Raw genomic sequence first — 17,732 nt, forward strand, 5'->3', positions numbered from 1 at the left:
AGAAACTAAATAGTTAGAAACTATTGAATGATGTTTGATTTGTGAATTAATATGAATGAATAGGAATGAACAAGTATTAATATTATGATAATTAATTCCCCTAAGTAGATGTTAGAGGCATGCGGGAATGAATAATCTGTCAGGTAAGTTTTAAGAAATCAGCTTGAATAAATGAATGATAATCATGAAATAATGTAATAGGATCGCTTTGATTCATACAAGATTGAATTACCAAATTTATTAGTGAAGTTTAGAGTAGTAACGACCGATTCATCACCAGAGATGATCGAATGAAAGCATGTTATCGAAGTTCGAAGTATGTAATTACGAAGGGATACAGATAAACTCTTCAGAATGTATGTATTCAGGTTTCAGGGACGAAACCTTCTTTAAGGGGGGTAGACTTGTAACACCCCAAATTTCGTATGTTATAAAAATAATATTATGTTCGTGATGCTAAATAACAGAAAACGGTAACAATAAAACGGTACCGTAAGAAAATGATAGTAAGTTTAAAATATATGTATGTAACTAAGTTAAACAAAAGAATAGAGACCAAGTTAGTATGGGAAATAATAAATTTAAACACACTTTAAAAGACAAGGGGCTAATATGTAAATGTGCAATGAAAATTGATAAAAAAGGGGCCAGTATTCCTCCTAGCTGTGTGCCATCGAACAAGAGGGAGAGCAAGGGGAAACCCTAGTTCTTCAAAATTTCACAAAATTAAAGGAGGAAAAGGTTGAATTATGAGTGCATGAGTTAGGAGATTGATTCCTTAAGTGTCTCTAAAATCAAGTAAGTCGAATTAAGTGTTTTGGTGATGTTTGATTAAGTGGGCTATATGTTAGTTAGTATGATGTTGATGATTGAAGCAAAATGTTGATGAAACCTTGATGAGTAATTGAATTAGAATTAGATGTTTATAGATTGGTTGGCAAATTGGGAAATTAAGGATGTTTATGCTAATCAAAGAATGAATTAGGGAAGAATGTGCTTAAGATACTTGTACTTATGCTTTGTAGATGGTACGCACGCCATGTGTTCGATGAAATGACTAAATTAATTTAGTTGTGATTTTATATGAATACTTGCTAAATTGATGAGATGTGATCATGGTGGGAATGTATGTGGTTCATAAACATTATATTGTATGACAAGGAATGTGAGAGTAATGAAATTTTTGAAAGCTAAGTATATGAAGTTGTGATGTATAGGACAAAGAATGAGGAAGGAAAAAGTCACTCCAAAGCGCAAGGAACTCAAGACCACGGTAAGTTCTTATGAACTTCGCTCATGTAGAATGTAGATTTTATGTTAGTTCTCTTATGAATAATTATTTGATGTTTTTATGCAGGAATCTATAGTAAAAATGCCTTAATGCGAATTGATAGTAGGAAAAGAGAAAAAGTATATTGACGACCCGTGCAAATGGGTCTTAAGTATGAAAATGATGTTATTCTTGATGATGTATTAATCCGTAGTTAAACGGGTCAAATAGGATGAATTTGTTATGAAGTTAAGATAACTAAGTGTTGACATTTATAAGTCAAACTAGTGGAGTATAATAATCGAGAAAGTAAGAATATGCATGATCCATGAGAACGGATTGGATGAAATATGATGATTTATGGTGATGGAAGTTACATGGCATGATATCTGTTAAAGCGGAATTGTCGTATGAGAAATTCCAATGAAATGATGTAAAGATGAAGTGACTCGGTAATGGGTCAAATAATGAGGAAAAAGCTAAAATTGTATTAGTAATATGTTTTATCCGAACTAACTTGCAAGTTTATGTTATGGATGTAGGTAAATCTCATGCTTAGGATGGCGAGCTCGGATCGAATACACCACATCACCCATATATGCGCTTCCGGTTAAAGTCGCCTTCTTGTAAAAGGGTCAAAAAATGATTTTTGTGATGTAAATGTTAAAGTTAAGTCAAGGATGTTCATAAGTAGTTTGGAAATTTTCTTTAAAATCTTAATTTGGGTATTTTGGTCAAAATACTTGTAATGAATTTTGTATGGTTGCAACCTTAGTATCTTTAAAAAAAAAGTGTCGTAGCACTTAATTTTGAATGAAGTTTGTTTAAAGCAGGGAATCGACTATTGTACGAACGGGTCATGCCCAATTTTTGCTAAAAAGTTTGTATGTCATTTTGTTATTTTCGTATGTGAAAAGTGGGCGTGACATGTACGGGAGACGATATTTGAGGATGCCAACCGCAGCCGACATTCCACTTCTATACGAGGCCCATTAGCGCATACACGGTTTTCCTGGAATGTTGGGTAGTCTTGATTGCACGCACTGGGATTGGGCGGCATGTCCAACCGCTTGGAAAGGACAACACCATCGTGGTGACCACGATGGTCCTACCCTAATATTACAAGCGATCGCTTCTCAAGATTTATGGATTTGGCATGTGTACTTTGGCATGGCTGGTGCGAGCAATGACATTGCAGTTTTAATGTCCTCGAATCTATTCGACGATGTCATAGACGGGGTTGCACCAGATACTTCATTCTATGCAAACGGCGTGGAGTATAAGTATGGCTACTATCTCACAGACGGTATTTATCCCGAGTGGGCGACGTTGGTAAAAACTCTTTCGTGTCCAGATGACGAAAAAAGATTGTATTTCAAGAAAAAACAAGGGTCAACAAGAAAAGATATCGAGCAGGCTTTCGGTATGTTAAAAAAAGATGGTCTATCATCGCCCAACTGTCGAGGATACTTGAAAAAAGTAAAATGAGAAACATCATGTATACGTGTATCATTTTGCATAACATGATATTGGAGGACTCGGGTAGAGCGTTTTGTGGAGAAAGCTATGATGAAAGTAACCAACCGACGAACCCAATACTAACATACGCTGAGAAACAAGATATCCGAGCGAAGATACGGGCTAGGCACACACACCATAACCTTCCAGCCGATCTGACTGAGCACATATGGTTTTATCGTGAACAAGGAGGAGTTAACACAGAAAACGAGTTATAAACTACTTTGTAGTGGTTTTTTAATGACTTTTAGTGTTTTTATTTTTTTTAATGAAATTATGAAGTGTTTTTATTTTTTTAATGATTTTTTTTTAAATTTTCTAGTTATTAAAATTGCCATTTAATTTAAAAAATTAAATATTTAAATGAATAAATAACTAGGTAATCATGACCAGGGCTCCATCCACACCCTGCAAATTAAAGGGGGACATGATAAAGCTCCAGGGGTGACATGACGCTTACATGGAACTTAGGTGGACTGATAAAGCCCCTTGGGGCTCTAACCACACCCTCTAGCCTAACAAGACTGTTTTAGTGGTGATAACGGTTCAAAGAATCAAGGAATGTGTATTTCTTTGCATAAATAATATATCCTTGTTTGATTAAAGAAGATAATATATCCCTTGTACAAATTTAATCATTTCTTGACTTTGTAAAAGAAGGAATGGCTTGAATAAATTTGAAGAACAGCAGTCAATGGACATTAAAGTCTTTTTAAAATACTAATAAAATAATTGAATTAATTATTTAATGTCAAAGTGTAGTCTATATGGCTTGAATAAATTTGAAGAACAGCAGTCGATGGACATTAAAGTCTTTTTAAGATACCAATAAAATAATTGAATTAATTATTTAATGTTAATTATTTAATGTCAAAGTGTAGTCTATATTATAATATTTATTACGTAATTCTCTTTTTGACGGCACCCTGGGTGAAATGATACTGTATTAAAAATAATTAAACAATTGAAATAAGGGTCCCCAAGATGGGTCCAACTAATTCATCATTTAATTTTATATCGGAAAATTCATATCTTAAACTACAACATGGGTTTTTTCATGAACAAACACTAATTTATATTAAAAAACTTGCAACCGTGTAATCAGATTTTACGTTGAAAATTCATATCTTGAACAACAAAATTCTTATGGACCAAATTCTTGAAAAAATTAAATATCAAATACAACATACGACATTGATCTGATCAACCTACTCAGGGGCGCAACTTAGGCATAGCCTGAGGGGGCGTCCACCCCGCCGAATTTTCGATGCGTAGTGTTATGAATAGTACTTTCGTATAGAAATTTTTTAGGTATATACGTTTCCCCCCCCCCCCCCGGTTTCGGATTTTTTTTTGGGGGGGGGGGGGAGCTTCGCCAATGAACCTACTAAACATCTAGGTTTAGACTAGAAATTGAAAAGGTACAGATTAAACCCGTACCAAAATACGACTGTGTGAAATGTGGTCGGTAAAACGTAATGTTAATTTTTCTGAAATATAAGTCGATACACATCGGGTGTATTAAGGGAATTTCTAGAACATCGAAGCATTAAATGGTTTTAAAAATTGATATGTAAAAGCGTAACACCAATCCTGTTGGTAATCAGACCCAAGAACACCCAAGAACAGGAACACAAAGTTTGTTCTCAACCAAGATCGACTCTTTCTTTTATTATAAAACCTTGACTCTACAAAATCACGGACCCTAACCATCTATTTATATTACATAACTTCCTAAACCTATTCAAATTCATACTCCTATCTTCTTGGCATTCAAATAATTAGATATGTTATAAATAAACTATATTTTGGTGACTATCCACATTCTAACTCCCGTTTCATCGTGTCCTTTGTATTAATTTAAGAAACACTATATATAGAGGTTCTTTGTATTGCATGTTTACATATCAATGACTACGAATTCCATATTCTATATTTCTCTCTACAATACATATAATCCTTGTTCTTATCTATATGTTAATTGCTAGTAGGTCGTTGTTTCACAACACGTTATCAGCACGAAAGTGCTCCCACTTAAACCTTAGTCCCCTATTCCCTTTCAATGGAGTCATTACGATCAAAGCTATTACATATGATTGGGCATTGTTTAATCAACGGATCTGCACTGATTATTCTACAAAATGGAGGCTTAAAATACAATTGTTCGTCAGAATGCGTCCGATTTTGTTGGTAAGTATTTAATTGAATTGAAGGTATTCCTCTGATAGTGTATTAGTATGAATTCTTAATTGAGTATTAGTATGAATTCTTAATTCATCAGTATAAATTTTGTTGTTTGTGGCATTTGATTGTTTTGTGGGAGGATATGGTTTAGTTAAGTCACTAGAAATCTAAATTCCAAACTATTATTTAATAATATAAGTCACAATTCTATTATTTTTTATACATAAAAAAAGTTGTTTTTGAATTAAAAAAAAATATAGTGATTTATCGAACATGTCAAATATTCTTTTATGTTTTTCTAAGGCTTGCTAATTTATGCTATAATGAATTATTAATGATAATATTATAATTCTAAATAATGTTATATTTAAGAAACTCATATGAATTAAATATTATAATTCTAGATGCAATATCTCAGTTTTATATAGCATTACTTATGCATGTTTATATATTATCTGTATATATGTATATTTATTATTTGTTAATGTGTGCCCTTTAAAAAAGGAATAATCATTAATCTGTGTTTATTAAAATTCTATAATTATAATACTTTTATTAAGAGAAACTATTAAGAGAAATCATTTGTGTAATGATGAAAATCGAAAATAAAAACTAAAAACCTTGCTAATATAGTGTGAGGACTTAACTTGATTAATGGGGTTGTGATTTGTGAGAATTTTATCAAGGAGCCCGCCTCAATATAGTGTTCTCTAGTGATAGTGAAGACTAACACATAATGTTTGCTTTTACTGTTCAGTTTATAATCATTCTGATTCTTAATTAATAAATAGTGTTGTCATTAAATTTTGTGGTTTCGTGTTCTTATATAATCGGAAATTTTGTTAGGAACACATAATATTAAGTGATGTTCTATACTAGAAAAGAATTTATTGAAATTCTAGACTTTGGTATCCCTTTGTATCACTCGTTTAATGGAAGTGTTGTAACATCTTATAAGTGGTGTTCTTTCAGTTTGCTATCTAGATCTCAAGGTATGTTCCTTTAGAGTTGGGAAAGTTGCAATTGTGAATTTGTTATTTGATTCAGTTATTCCAAATATGTTTCATATATGCGATAATAGTCACAATTTGTTTTATTATCTTTTTCTGGAATTGATCTAACGATTTATCAAGATATCTTTACTTGCCACAAACTAACTCTTGAAAGATGTAACTATTTGATACGTATTAAACAAGGAATTATTTAAATGAGTTTAAGATAGCAAAAATTTTAATATAAAAAGATTTGTGTTTTATTATTGTAAATAAACTATAAATTGTGGTTAAGTTCGTAAGCATGCTATTTTGTATACAAGAGAATTAGAAGTATTTAAGACATTTATTTTGCTTGGTGTGGACACGTATAAAAGAGACAATTATGTTGCTTGTTGGATATCTTATATATGTAAAACTACATTATTGGTTATTATAAAGACTTATTTATTGTATGTTATTAAAATATCATGGCATCTTAATGGATATCTGTTTGTGTTTACAAGTATAATGATAGAAACTTGTATTCAAAATACACTTATAAGTGAATGATCATACCGTGATAAATAGATTATATGTCTGCATGTAATAGGTAAACATAATATCTTGTTTCACAGAGTTTTTTTATAACTTGCTTTATTGTTGTATATTTTATAGCTTGGAATACATTATATTCTATATGCTATCATTTACTTATATTAATTATATTGGATAGAACAATTCAACCAAAGTTGTGGTTTATCGTCAGTCACATGAAAGTAAGTAAATATGCTTAGATGAAAAAAAAACTTATTTCATAAGGTTGTATCATAACCTATTTATTTGGTGACATGTTATATAGTCATGCATTGTATAATCTAATGTATATATTATGTTCCGTATGTTACAAATTTGGAAGGGGACATTAAAGTGACCAGGGTTGTGGTATACGATCACAAGCTATAAAAACGACTGAATTGTGGTCAAGGTTTATTTGAAAAGACACCTGGAGTGTCTAACTTCTCAAAGCTTATTATGAGTTTATCGAAGCTTGTAAGATTTTAAACCGATAAGTATAAATGTCTCGGTTATATAACTACATCTCGATTTATATCATGTGATGAGAAAAAAATATATATCATAATCCATTGAGCAACACAATTTCCATTGTCAAATATCATATTGAAGTACCAAGATTTTTAAAGAATATATATAAAGTTTGAAACAACAAGCATGAAAGTTCTGTGCTTCTAATCCATTCCCTGATGTGAATGTGATGATATAATGATTAATTCAAAGGTTATGATCATATACATAAGTAAGAAAATTGTAATGATGCCACCATGAATTTTGTATGGGTATAATCTATCCCTTGAATAGAATGTGATGATATAATAATTGGTGTAAAGTTCGTGATATTGGTAATTGAGGAAATTGTTATGATGATCATGTAATAAGATCAACCATGTTAATAGTGCAATGACTATACAATGATCGTTATAAAGGTCATGATCATGTAACTGAGGAAATTGTAATAATCCTTATGTTGACAACCATTTTAATATTGAAATCGACCACAAAGTGGCACCCTTAGGGAATGATTATACGAACATAAAACACGGGAAACATGTTATAACATAAATGTTGAAATAATATTACATTATTCTCTCATACTTCCTATCATGTATTGAACAAACACGATTGCAACTAAAACATATACGATCATAAACCAGAAGTTTATGGATCATGATTATTTAATTCAATGGCATGACCAGTCAGACCATCCCGATTCATTGATGATGTGAAACATATTGAAGAACTCGAAGGAACTGGAAGATTCTTCACGATAATAATTAGCATGTAATGTTTACTCTCAAGGGAAATTATATATTTGCAAAATAAACGAGGGTGTGTATACCTAAATATTCTAGAAGCGATTAAAGGATATGCATATCCAACATGATACCATTTAATGTTTCAAATCGATGCATCGTCTAAATGGTTATCAAATCTACAACCTAAAGCTTGTGTGATTGTGGCTTAGCTAATGTGATAACAAGCATATTAATCCAGATTAGTATATTTATTTGATAATAGTGAATTTGATTCCTAAGTTATTAACGATCATTGGAATAAGTGTTATTGTTGAATTGATCACTAAATGTCTACTATTGGTTACAAAGCCAATGATCATGAGAGGAGCAAAAGTTCATTTAGATACATGTAATTTTATATATAGTACCATCAATTCATATCAAGCCAATAAGTTATAGTTCTCCCCATACAGTTGGTTTTTGGTCAGGAACCAAAGATGTCTCCTCAAAGATTTTGGTTGTGTGCCATATATTGAAACTCATCCACCACACTGCACAAAGATGGGACTTCTAAAAATTTTGAGAATATGTTGGGTATAAATAATCGTCTATGATTAAATACTTAAAGCCATTAGTGAAAATTCGTTGATGGCTCATTGGTTTTCACTTTAGTGAATGAATGTTCCTAATATTAGGGGGAGATAACAAGCAGTTGGAAAGTGAAAAGTAAAATGAATTACCATGCCATCTTGATCCTCAGACTATAAACTATGAACTAGAACTTTAAAGTATAATTCATTTACAAATATTAAAGAAAAAATTACCAGACAAGTTCACTGACCTAAATGTAGGATCGTTGTAACAACCAAATGAGTCGATCAGAAGAGTTTTTGATCAAAACGAGAGGCGGAAACAGATGTTTTGATGTTGAATCAGCTTGATTTGCACTAGGAAGTAGTTTAAATGTCTTCTGTATTGATTTGACACGATTACAGACCTGGAGACACCTCGGCAGAGCTTCGCTACCGGAATTGCCAAAGTTACAAATGAAATGTCAAGTCACCTATTTATAGAATTTCCATTTCGCATGGAATGGACATGCCCAATTCGCATGGAATAGACTTGCCCATTTCGCATAGAATGGACTTCACATTGCCATTTCGTGTGGAATGGAACCTGACATGTCCATTTCGTGTGGAATGGAACCTGACATGTCCATTTCGTGTGGAATGGCCATTTCGCATGAACTGGCTTTGCCAGTTCGTGTGAATTGGTCAAACAACACTAAAATCCTATTTCTTTGACTACTGAGCTTTGGATTATCTTATCTAGATATAAGACTCGATACAAGACGAAGTTGACAGGCATATGCACCAACAGACTCCCCCTTGGATGTTGACGAAGTCTTCGGTGTCGAGTCTTCAGTATGATGAGTCTTCAGTCTTGATCAGTCTTCACGATCTTTCCAAAGTATCTGACATTGTAAGCATCCTAAATCTTTTCTCTTCTCTTTATCAGCATCAACAACTATATTCTTCCTTGGATGTTGATTCCATAAATTCTTAAGTATCAGCAGCTTCTATCTCGAGCTTTGTTCCAAGATCTGAATCTGACTCTTACGTCCTCAGACTCCCCCTTTCGATAAGCTGGGATGGCAGTCTGGAATTCATTATTTGCACAAACTCTACCCAGAACATAAAAAATATTGCCAAGCACATTGTTTTTACTTTTCCGAGCTAGTTAGGGACCCCGAACACCCTAACACACCTTATATTATATAACACACTTATGGCACTAACTAGACACTTAAAACCTAACTAATTCACTAACCATCTAGTTGGAACTCAACAAAACCAAACCCCCCCCCCCCCAAATCGGTTAGAGACAAGAAGTACACCCCATGATTTTTCTAAATTGTTTATTTCATTCTTGTCTAGCCACTTGAAACATATTACCCTTTGGTCATCCACATGTTGGAAGATATTGTAAGTAACCTCAAGTCCACCCATTTCCTACACACTTCTCACAACTCAACACACCTCACTCTCTCTTCTGTTCCTCTTGATCGGCCGCCACCCTCCTCCACCATAGCTCCACCATCAAGTTTGGTTCTAGCCATTTTACAAGCATACAAAGGTGTTAGAAGGTGCACAACGAAGCTTAGTGCTCTCGGAAGTGGAAGGACCTTCTCTATTCGCTTTTAACCACCACTTTTCTACACTCGAACTCCCCTAGCCTTGAGTTAGTGGTAAGAACTTAGATCTGTTCATTCTTCATGTTATTTAAGTGGTTAATAGTTGTTTGATGATGAAAATCTATGAAACACTAAAGAACTTGCACTAAAGTCTTGAACATATGGAATAAAAGATGGATAAAGAGAAGATATGTGTGTCAATCATGTAGATCTTGTGTTGTTATGATTCTTGTTGATTTCATGATGATTTTGCTGGTTAATATTGATGTTTGATGTTGTTGTGATCAATAAACATGTTAACGGAATTAATCGAACACAAATTAAAGAGTTAAAAGCTGAAACAGAAAGCTGTTTGGTTTTTACAGCCAACTTCAGTTGGCTGTAATAGGACCATAACTTAACGAAAAATGTATTTTCTGAAGTCGAAATTTATGTACTATGAAATACGGTTCTAATGGCATTGGAATCGTAATTTTTGGACTTCGTTTACTATTTTTAAAGACCCGATTTCTAACAGCAGCTAGAGCTGCATTTTTCTGCAGAAAATGGGCGATATGTTTTTAGTCATAACTTGAGTTCTGTGTCGAATCAGCCCATGAAATCTGTACAGTAGATGGACACTGATGTCCTAGTAACTGTCCCACTGGAATTTCGTCAATCCGACTTACAATGAATTTTTAATGAATTATTCCGTGGATTGCAGTTAGGAAAAGATAAATCTGAGTGCAGTCCGGAAAATGATTTTTAATAAAATATTAGTGATGAATTAGATCCCGAGATTTTCACAAAATAATATTTGTGTCTTTTAGCATCTTCTGTAGAAAGTTGGGAATTTTTGAAATAAGATAACTATTTTATTAAAATGCTCGAAAACAGCCCAGTTTCAGATAATTAAGTTGTAACAACATAAGTAGTGATTTGTGTGTCTAAATGTCGAATATGTTATCTGTGAATGATCTAACATGTTATGTGTCGATAGAAGTTTTATGTGCAATGTCGTATGTTTATTTGTGAATGGGAATAGATGGGGAGGTTACATGGGCATAAACCGTTAAAGTAATGCATGTTATGTGATAGATACGTGTAGGAATTTTGTGCTCTATTTGAAAACCACTAAATGACTAACTGGTAATCATATTAGGACGTGATTGACCGACTCTGACTGTTACCTATATTTGAGAATCTAACCGAGCAAACCGAGGTGAGTTCACACACTTTCTAAGGCATGGGATTCCCGGTGGTTTGGGAATGGGTTAAAGAATTAAAATAGAATCTACATATCTTACTTAGGTAGGATATGTACGGCCATCCTCCTTGGGTAGGATGCCATTATTAATCCTGCGTATTCTCTTTGGGAGAACTACGTACGTTCGTCCTCCCTGTGTAGGACAACAACCTTAAACTTACTAGACAAAACTCTATCATAAGTCCCTCATTTTATATCGACTTAATCGCCGAGGCCAATGGCGAGCGGGTCATTAGCTAATAGCGCTATTAGGTTTAACAAACCTCACACCGTGCCAGTCGGACGGGCGTGTACTAATGGACTATGGCAAACGATTAGTGATGATAGACACTGATGTAGGGCACAACTTACTTGTGTAGTAGTCGATATCATACGGTCTAGTAGTTCACATGGGGAAGCCCCCACTAATCATGGACAGGGTATGGGTAATAAAGAATGAACTGGTTAAATTTTCTTTCAACTACGGGGTAACCCCCATGGCAATTACGCCAGCGAAAGACAAACCACGTTTTCGGAAACAACTTAAAACTAAACAACCAAACGTGAACTCACTCAACTTTGTTGTTGACTCGTTGTTACATGCCTTACAGGTCGCTAAATGCTTGGAGCTTGCACGAGGAAGGGGTCGTTGTGGTGTACGGACTGTTATGTTCCGTGCTTAATATTCAAACTCTTATGAACTTATTAAACTTGCGTTTTGAACTTTAACTTATAAACTATGGACTTATATTTTGGACTTTACGTTTATGCTTCCGCTGTTTAATTTAAAACTTGGTTAACTAGCTTTTGGTCACCAATCATATTGTGGTTGGCTTTATTTACTTAAATACGTTGTTCAATATGATTGGTGGCTCGATCCTGGTCACGTCACGCCTCCAAGCGGTAGTACTCCGCATGGTGGATTTTGGGGGTGTGACAGATTGGTATCAGAGCCATTGGTTATAGTGAACTTGGTTTTAAAAAGGGAAAAGTTTTTGATAAAACCAGACTATAACCGGTACAGTGCTCAACGATCCACAACGACGCTTCGCTCCACGTGTAAGACTCGACACCATAGGTGGTATGATTTATGTTATATTGTCGGTTAGATAGTTTACACTATGCATTAGTTAACGTGATAATTGCTATTTGAACCTTGTGTGCTTACTCTCTTCTGTCACCCCACACTTACGCACGTTGCGATACGTTTCTTACCTGTGTTCCCCTCGATGTGAAGATCATGAGTGGGCGTCTCAACATGACCCAGGGTCAGCTGACGACCTTGACTAACGAACGGATTGCTGAAGCCTTAGCAACCCAATCAGGGAGTCAACCCATGCACACCCAATCCCCATGGGCACCTTCAGGGCGTTCTTGGAGTGTAAACCTCCCACTTTCGATGGCACTGGAGGGACAATCGACCTTCTACACTGGATCCGAAGAATCGAATATACGTTCGAAGAAAGTGAGAGTCCTTCTGGCAAACGAGTAGAATACGCTACTGGCATGTTGCAAGGAAAAGCGTATTCTTGGTGGAACGCACAAGTTCAGATGCTCGGGTTGGTAGATGCGAATGCCATCCTCTGGAGCGACTTCAAGGATTGGATTAAGGAAGAATTCTGCCACCTGGACGGCATTCTGAAACTTGAAATAGAGTATTATGGTTTGAAGATGGAAGGATCAGAGATTGAGGCATACACAAAGAGGTCCAATGACTTGGCCGCCTTATGTCCTAACATGTCACAACCCATATCTAGGCGAATCAAGCTATACCTCAGAGGCTTAGTCCCGGAAATCCAAGTGTCTGTGAGTGTGGCCAACCTTCCCACAATCCAGCAAGTCATTCGTTTGGCACACCAACTCACCGATCAGGCGGTGGAAGAGGGAAAGTTGCCCAAGCGTAGCTCTTCCAATGCAAATGCTCTTATTAGTAACAAGTATATTTGGGGTGATCACCAAGGTGAGGGCCCTAGCTCTATACGACGGGAACCGCACAGGAAACTCGGGCTGAACTACCAAAATCACGGGGGATACCTAGGGAATAAACCGAGATGCCGCAAGTGCCAACGACACCACAACGGGTCATGTGCGAAATCGTGTTGTCATCGGTGCAAGAAGTTGGGACATATGGCTAGAGACTGTAGGAGCCCATATCCTGCAAACCGGAACCAACGGAAACACCAGCAGGGTAATGAGAGATGTTACCAGTGCGGTGCTGAGAGTCACTTCAAGAGGAACTGTCCGCAGATGAGACAGAATCGTGACAACGACGGCAACCAGGGCAACGGGAACAATAATGGAGACAATAAGGATAACTGCAGGACTAGTAAGCATGAGTTCCTGAATGGACAAGAGGAAGAAGGAAACAACCCCAACGTTGTGGCGGGTAAGTTCCGACCAGTAAAAAAAAAATTCCTTGTCTCTATTTTAGTTAATTCGGGTACATATGTTAGATAGGTGTTCCTAAGAGTTAGTCAGGTGCTTAAGCGTATCCCATTACCCTTAAAACACCAAACATGTTGTAGAACTAGCTAATGGTGAAAGTCTTAAGGGCACACACACAGTTAAGGGTTGTAATCTCGTCTTAGCTGGTCAGACCATCTCTATCGACCTCATTCCTATGATTCTGGGTTGTTTTGACGTTGTCATTGGGATGGATTGGTTATCTCGACACCAAGCGGAGATTATTTGCAGGAGAAAATCGTCCGTATTCCTTGTCCTGATAAAGAACCCCTCGTGATTCGTGGCGACAAGAGCGGTGCTGTTGTAGCCATCATCTCTTTCCTTAAAGCCCAGAAGTGTTTGCGAAAGGGCCACACCGCTATCCTAGCCCTCGTTATTGATGCATCCTCGAAAGAAAAGAAGATAGAAGACATTCCTATTGTGCGCAACTTTCCTGAGGTATTTCCTGAGGAATTACCTGGTCTTCCGCCTCATCGTCAAGTTGAGTTTCAAATCGAGCTAGCCCCTGGGGCAGCGCCCATAGCTCGAGCACCTTATCGTCTAGCTCCATCAGAACTTGAAGAACTGTCCACGCAGCTACAAGAACTCTTGGAAAAAGGTTTCATACGTCCTAGCTCTTTGCCATGGGGAGCTCCAGTGCTATTCGTGAAGAAGAAAGACGGTACCTTCAGAATGTGTATTGACTACAGCGAACTCAACAAGGTGACCGTGAAGAATCCTTATCCTCTTCCACGCATTGATGACTTGTTCGACTAGTTGCAAGGGTCGAGTTATTACTCTAAGATTGATTTGAGATCGGGGTACCATCAGCTGAGAGTCTGAGAGGAGGACGTCTCCAAAACAGCATTCAGAACTCGTTACGGCCATTATGAGTTTCTGGTTATGCCTTTCGGATTAACGAATGCACCAGCGGTCTTCATAGATCTCATGAACCGAGTGTGCAAGCCTTACCTGGATAAGTTTGTCATAGTGTTCATTGACAACATCCTGATCTATTCTAAGAGTCAGGAAGAACACGAGCAACACCTGAGGCTTATTCTGGAACTTCTCCGAAAAGAGTAGTTGTATGCCAAGTTTTCGAAATGTGACTTCTGGCTTCGTGAAGTCCACTTTCTAGACCACGTAGTAAACAAGGATGGGATTCATGTTGATCCATCCAAGGTTGACTCGGTCAAGAACTGGCCTGCACCCCGTACACCAACAGAAATCCACCAATTTTTGGGTTTGGCGGGCTACTACAGAAGATTTATCAAGGATTTCTCAAAGATTGCGCAACCTCTCACTTCACTGACTCAGAAGGGTGTCACCTATCGTTGGGGTGATGCACAGGAGTCCACATTTCAGCACTTGAAAGATAGACCTTGTTGCGCGCCTATCCTCTCATTGCCTAAAGGCACAGAAGATTTTGTGGTTTATTGCGACGCTTCCATCCAAGGACTTGGTTGCGTGTTGATGCAACGCGACAAGGTCATTGCCTACGCATCACGCCAACTTAAAGTCCACGAAAGGAACTACACTACTCACGATCTGGAACTGGGAGCAGTTGTTTTCGCGCTTAAGATATGGAGACATTACCTGTACGGTACCAAGTGCACCATTTACACCGATCACAGGAGTCTCGAGCATATCTTCAAGCAAAAGGAGTTAGATATGCGACAACGCCGATGGGTCGAGCTCTTGAATGATTACGAATGCGCGATCAAGTATCATCCGGGCAGAGCCAATGTTGTGGCCGATGCCCTCAGTCGAAAGGATACTATACCCAAGCGTGTATGTGCTTTACAGCTTACCATCCAATCTAACCTCCCTGCTCAGATTCGCGATGCTCAGGTTGAAGCATTGAAAGCAGAGAACATCAGGGCTGAGTCCCTACGAGGATCGAGGCAATGGCTAGAACAAAAGGAAAACGGTGCCTACTATGTTAACGGACGCATCTGGGTTCCACTGTATGGAGACTTACGCGAGCTAGTGATGGATGAAGCACATAAGTCTCGTTATTCAGTACATCCTGATTAGGATAAGACGTACCACGATCTAAAGACTACATACTGGTGGCCTGGTATAAAAGCCAGCATAGCAACCTACGTCAGCAAATGCTTGACTTGTGCTAGGGTCAAGGTCGAATACCAGAAACCATCAGGCCCACTCCAACAACCAGAGATTCCGAAATGGAAATGGGAGCAAATTTCCATGGATTTCGTTACTGGCCTACCTAGATCCCAACGCGGAAATGATACCATTTGGGTAATCGTGGATTGACTGACCAAGTCTGCACACTTTCTGCCTATCAAGGAAATGGATAAGTTTTCTACCCTTGCAGACATCTACCTAAAGGAAGTGGTATCCAGGCACGGAGTGCCAACCTCCATCATTTCTGATCGTGACGCGCGTTTTACCTCTGAACTGTGGCAAGCTATGCACAAGTCCTTTGGCTCACGTTTAGATATGAGCACCGCTTATCACCCGCAAACGGATGGGCAATCTGAACGCACCATCCAGACCCTTGAAGACATGCTTAGGGCATGTGTAATCGATTTTGGTAACGGCTGGAAAAAGCATCTTTTGTTAGTGGAGTTTTCATACAACAACAGTTACCACACCAGCATCCAGGCCGCTCCGTTCGAGGCATTGTATGGACGCAAGTGCCGATCACCTCCCTGTTGGGCAGAAGTTGGTGACAGTCAAATCACTGGCCCAGAACTTGTAGTAGATTCAACCGAGAAGATTGCTCATATACGACAACGAATGGTGGCAGCTCGTGACCGTCAGAAAAGCTATGTTGATAAGCGAAGAAAGCCACTTGAGTTCCAGGTTGGGGATCGGGTGCTACTCAAAGTCTCACCTTGGAAAGGTGTAGTTCATTTTGACAAACGAGGCAAGCTCAATCCGCGTTATGTCAGACCGTTCGAAATTATTGAGAAAATTGGCAAGGTCGCCTACAGGCTGAATCTACCTGAAGAACTCAGCGGAGTTCACAACGTTTTCCATGCGTCGAATCTGAAGAAGTGTCTGTCAGATGAGACCCTCAAGGAAATCACTATCGACGACCAGCTGTGATTCGTCGAAACCAGTAGAGATTACTGACCGAGACGTTAAGATTCTCAAGCGCACCGGGATACCTCTCGTCCGAGTTCGTTGGAATTCTCGTCGTGGCCCAGAGTACACCTGGGAACGAGAAGACCAAATGAAACTCAAGTATCCCCAGCTGTTTAAGAAACATGCAACCACTACTGAGACTGAAGCTACTATGGAATTTCGGGACAAAATTCCAAATCAACGGGGGGATGATGTGACACCCCAGGAAAACCAGGAAAGCAACGCAACTTAACTAACTTCCTCAGTAACTGCGTACTAAATTTCGGGACGAAATTCTCTTAACAGGGGGAGAATGTGACAACCCTCAAAATCCCATGTATTCCGTACAATTTATTAATGATAATTAAAGTGCTTGACGACTGTGTGAAATTACTTTACTGCTCTCTGATTACTATGTTATACTTACATGTACTTGTTAACATACTAATAGTGTACAGAAAAGTCATTAAATAGTCTGTTATGCTCTCCTGAGTGTTGAAAATTAAAAACGTTACAAAAATATATATGTATGACACTTTACGGATTAATTAAGCACTTTAACGGAACAGTGTCTAACCGAACAACCGGACTTTACCCGGAACATAAAAAATATTGCCAAGCACATTGTTTTTACTTTTCCGAGCTAGTTAGGGACCCCGAACACCCTAACACACCTTATATTATATAACACACTTATGGCACTAACTAGACACTTAAAACCTAACTAATTCACTAACCATCTAGTTGGAACTCAACCAAACCAAACCCCCCCCCCCCCCCCAAAAAAAAATCGGTTAGAGACAAGAAGTACACCCCATGAATTACCATGCCATCTTGATCCTCAGACTATAAACTATGAACTAGAACTTTAAAGTATAATTCATTTACCAATATTAAAGAACAAATTACCAGACAAGTTCACTGACCTAAATGTTGGATCGTTGTAACGACCAAATGAGTCGATCAGAAGAGTTTTTGATCAAAAGATGTTTTAATGTTGAATCAGCTTGATTTGCAC

The 17,732-nt window shown here is 37.4% G+C and overlaps 1 protein-coding gene across 1 annotated transcript; it reads left to right on the forward strand.

Moving 5' to 3' along the window:
* The first annotated feature begins 2,287 nt into the window (after nt 1-2,287).
* Nucleotides 2,288-2,758, forward strand: LOC110931171. Its single transcript, XM_022174577.1, has one exon. The coding sequence runs from the start codon at nt 2,288-2,290 to the stop codon at nt 2,756-2,758; it is 471 nt and encodes a 156-aa protein (XP_022030269.1).
* Nucleotides 2,759-17,732: the final 14,974 nt, after the last annotated feature.

Source organism: Helianthus annuus, chromosome 3, assembly GCF_002127325.2.
Source record: "Helianthus annuus cultivar XRQ/B chromosome 3, HanXRQr2.0-SUNRISE, whole genome shotgun sequence".
NCBI classification, from domain to species: domain Eukaryota; kingdom Viridiplantae; phylum Streptophyta; class Magnoliopsida; order Asterales; family Asteraceae; genus Helianthus; species Helianthus annuus.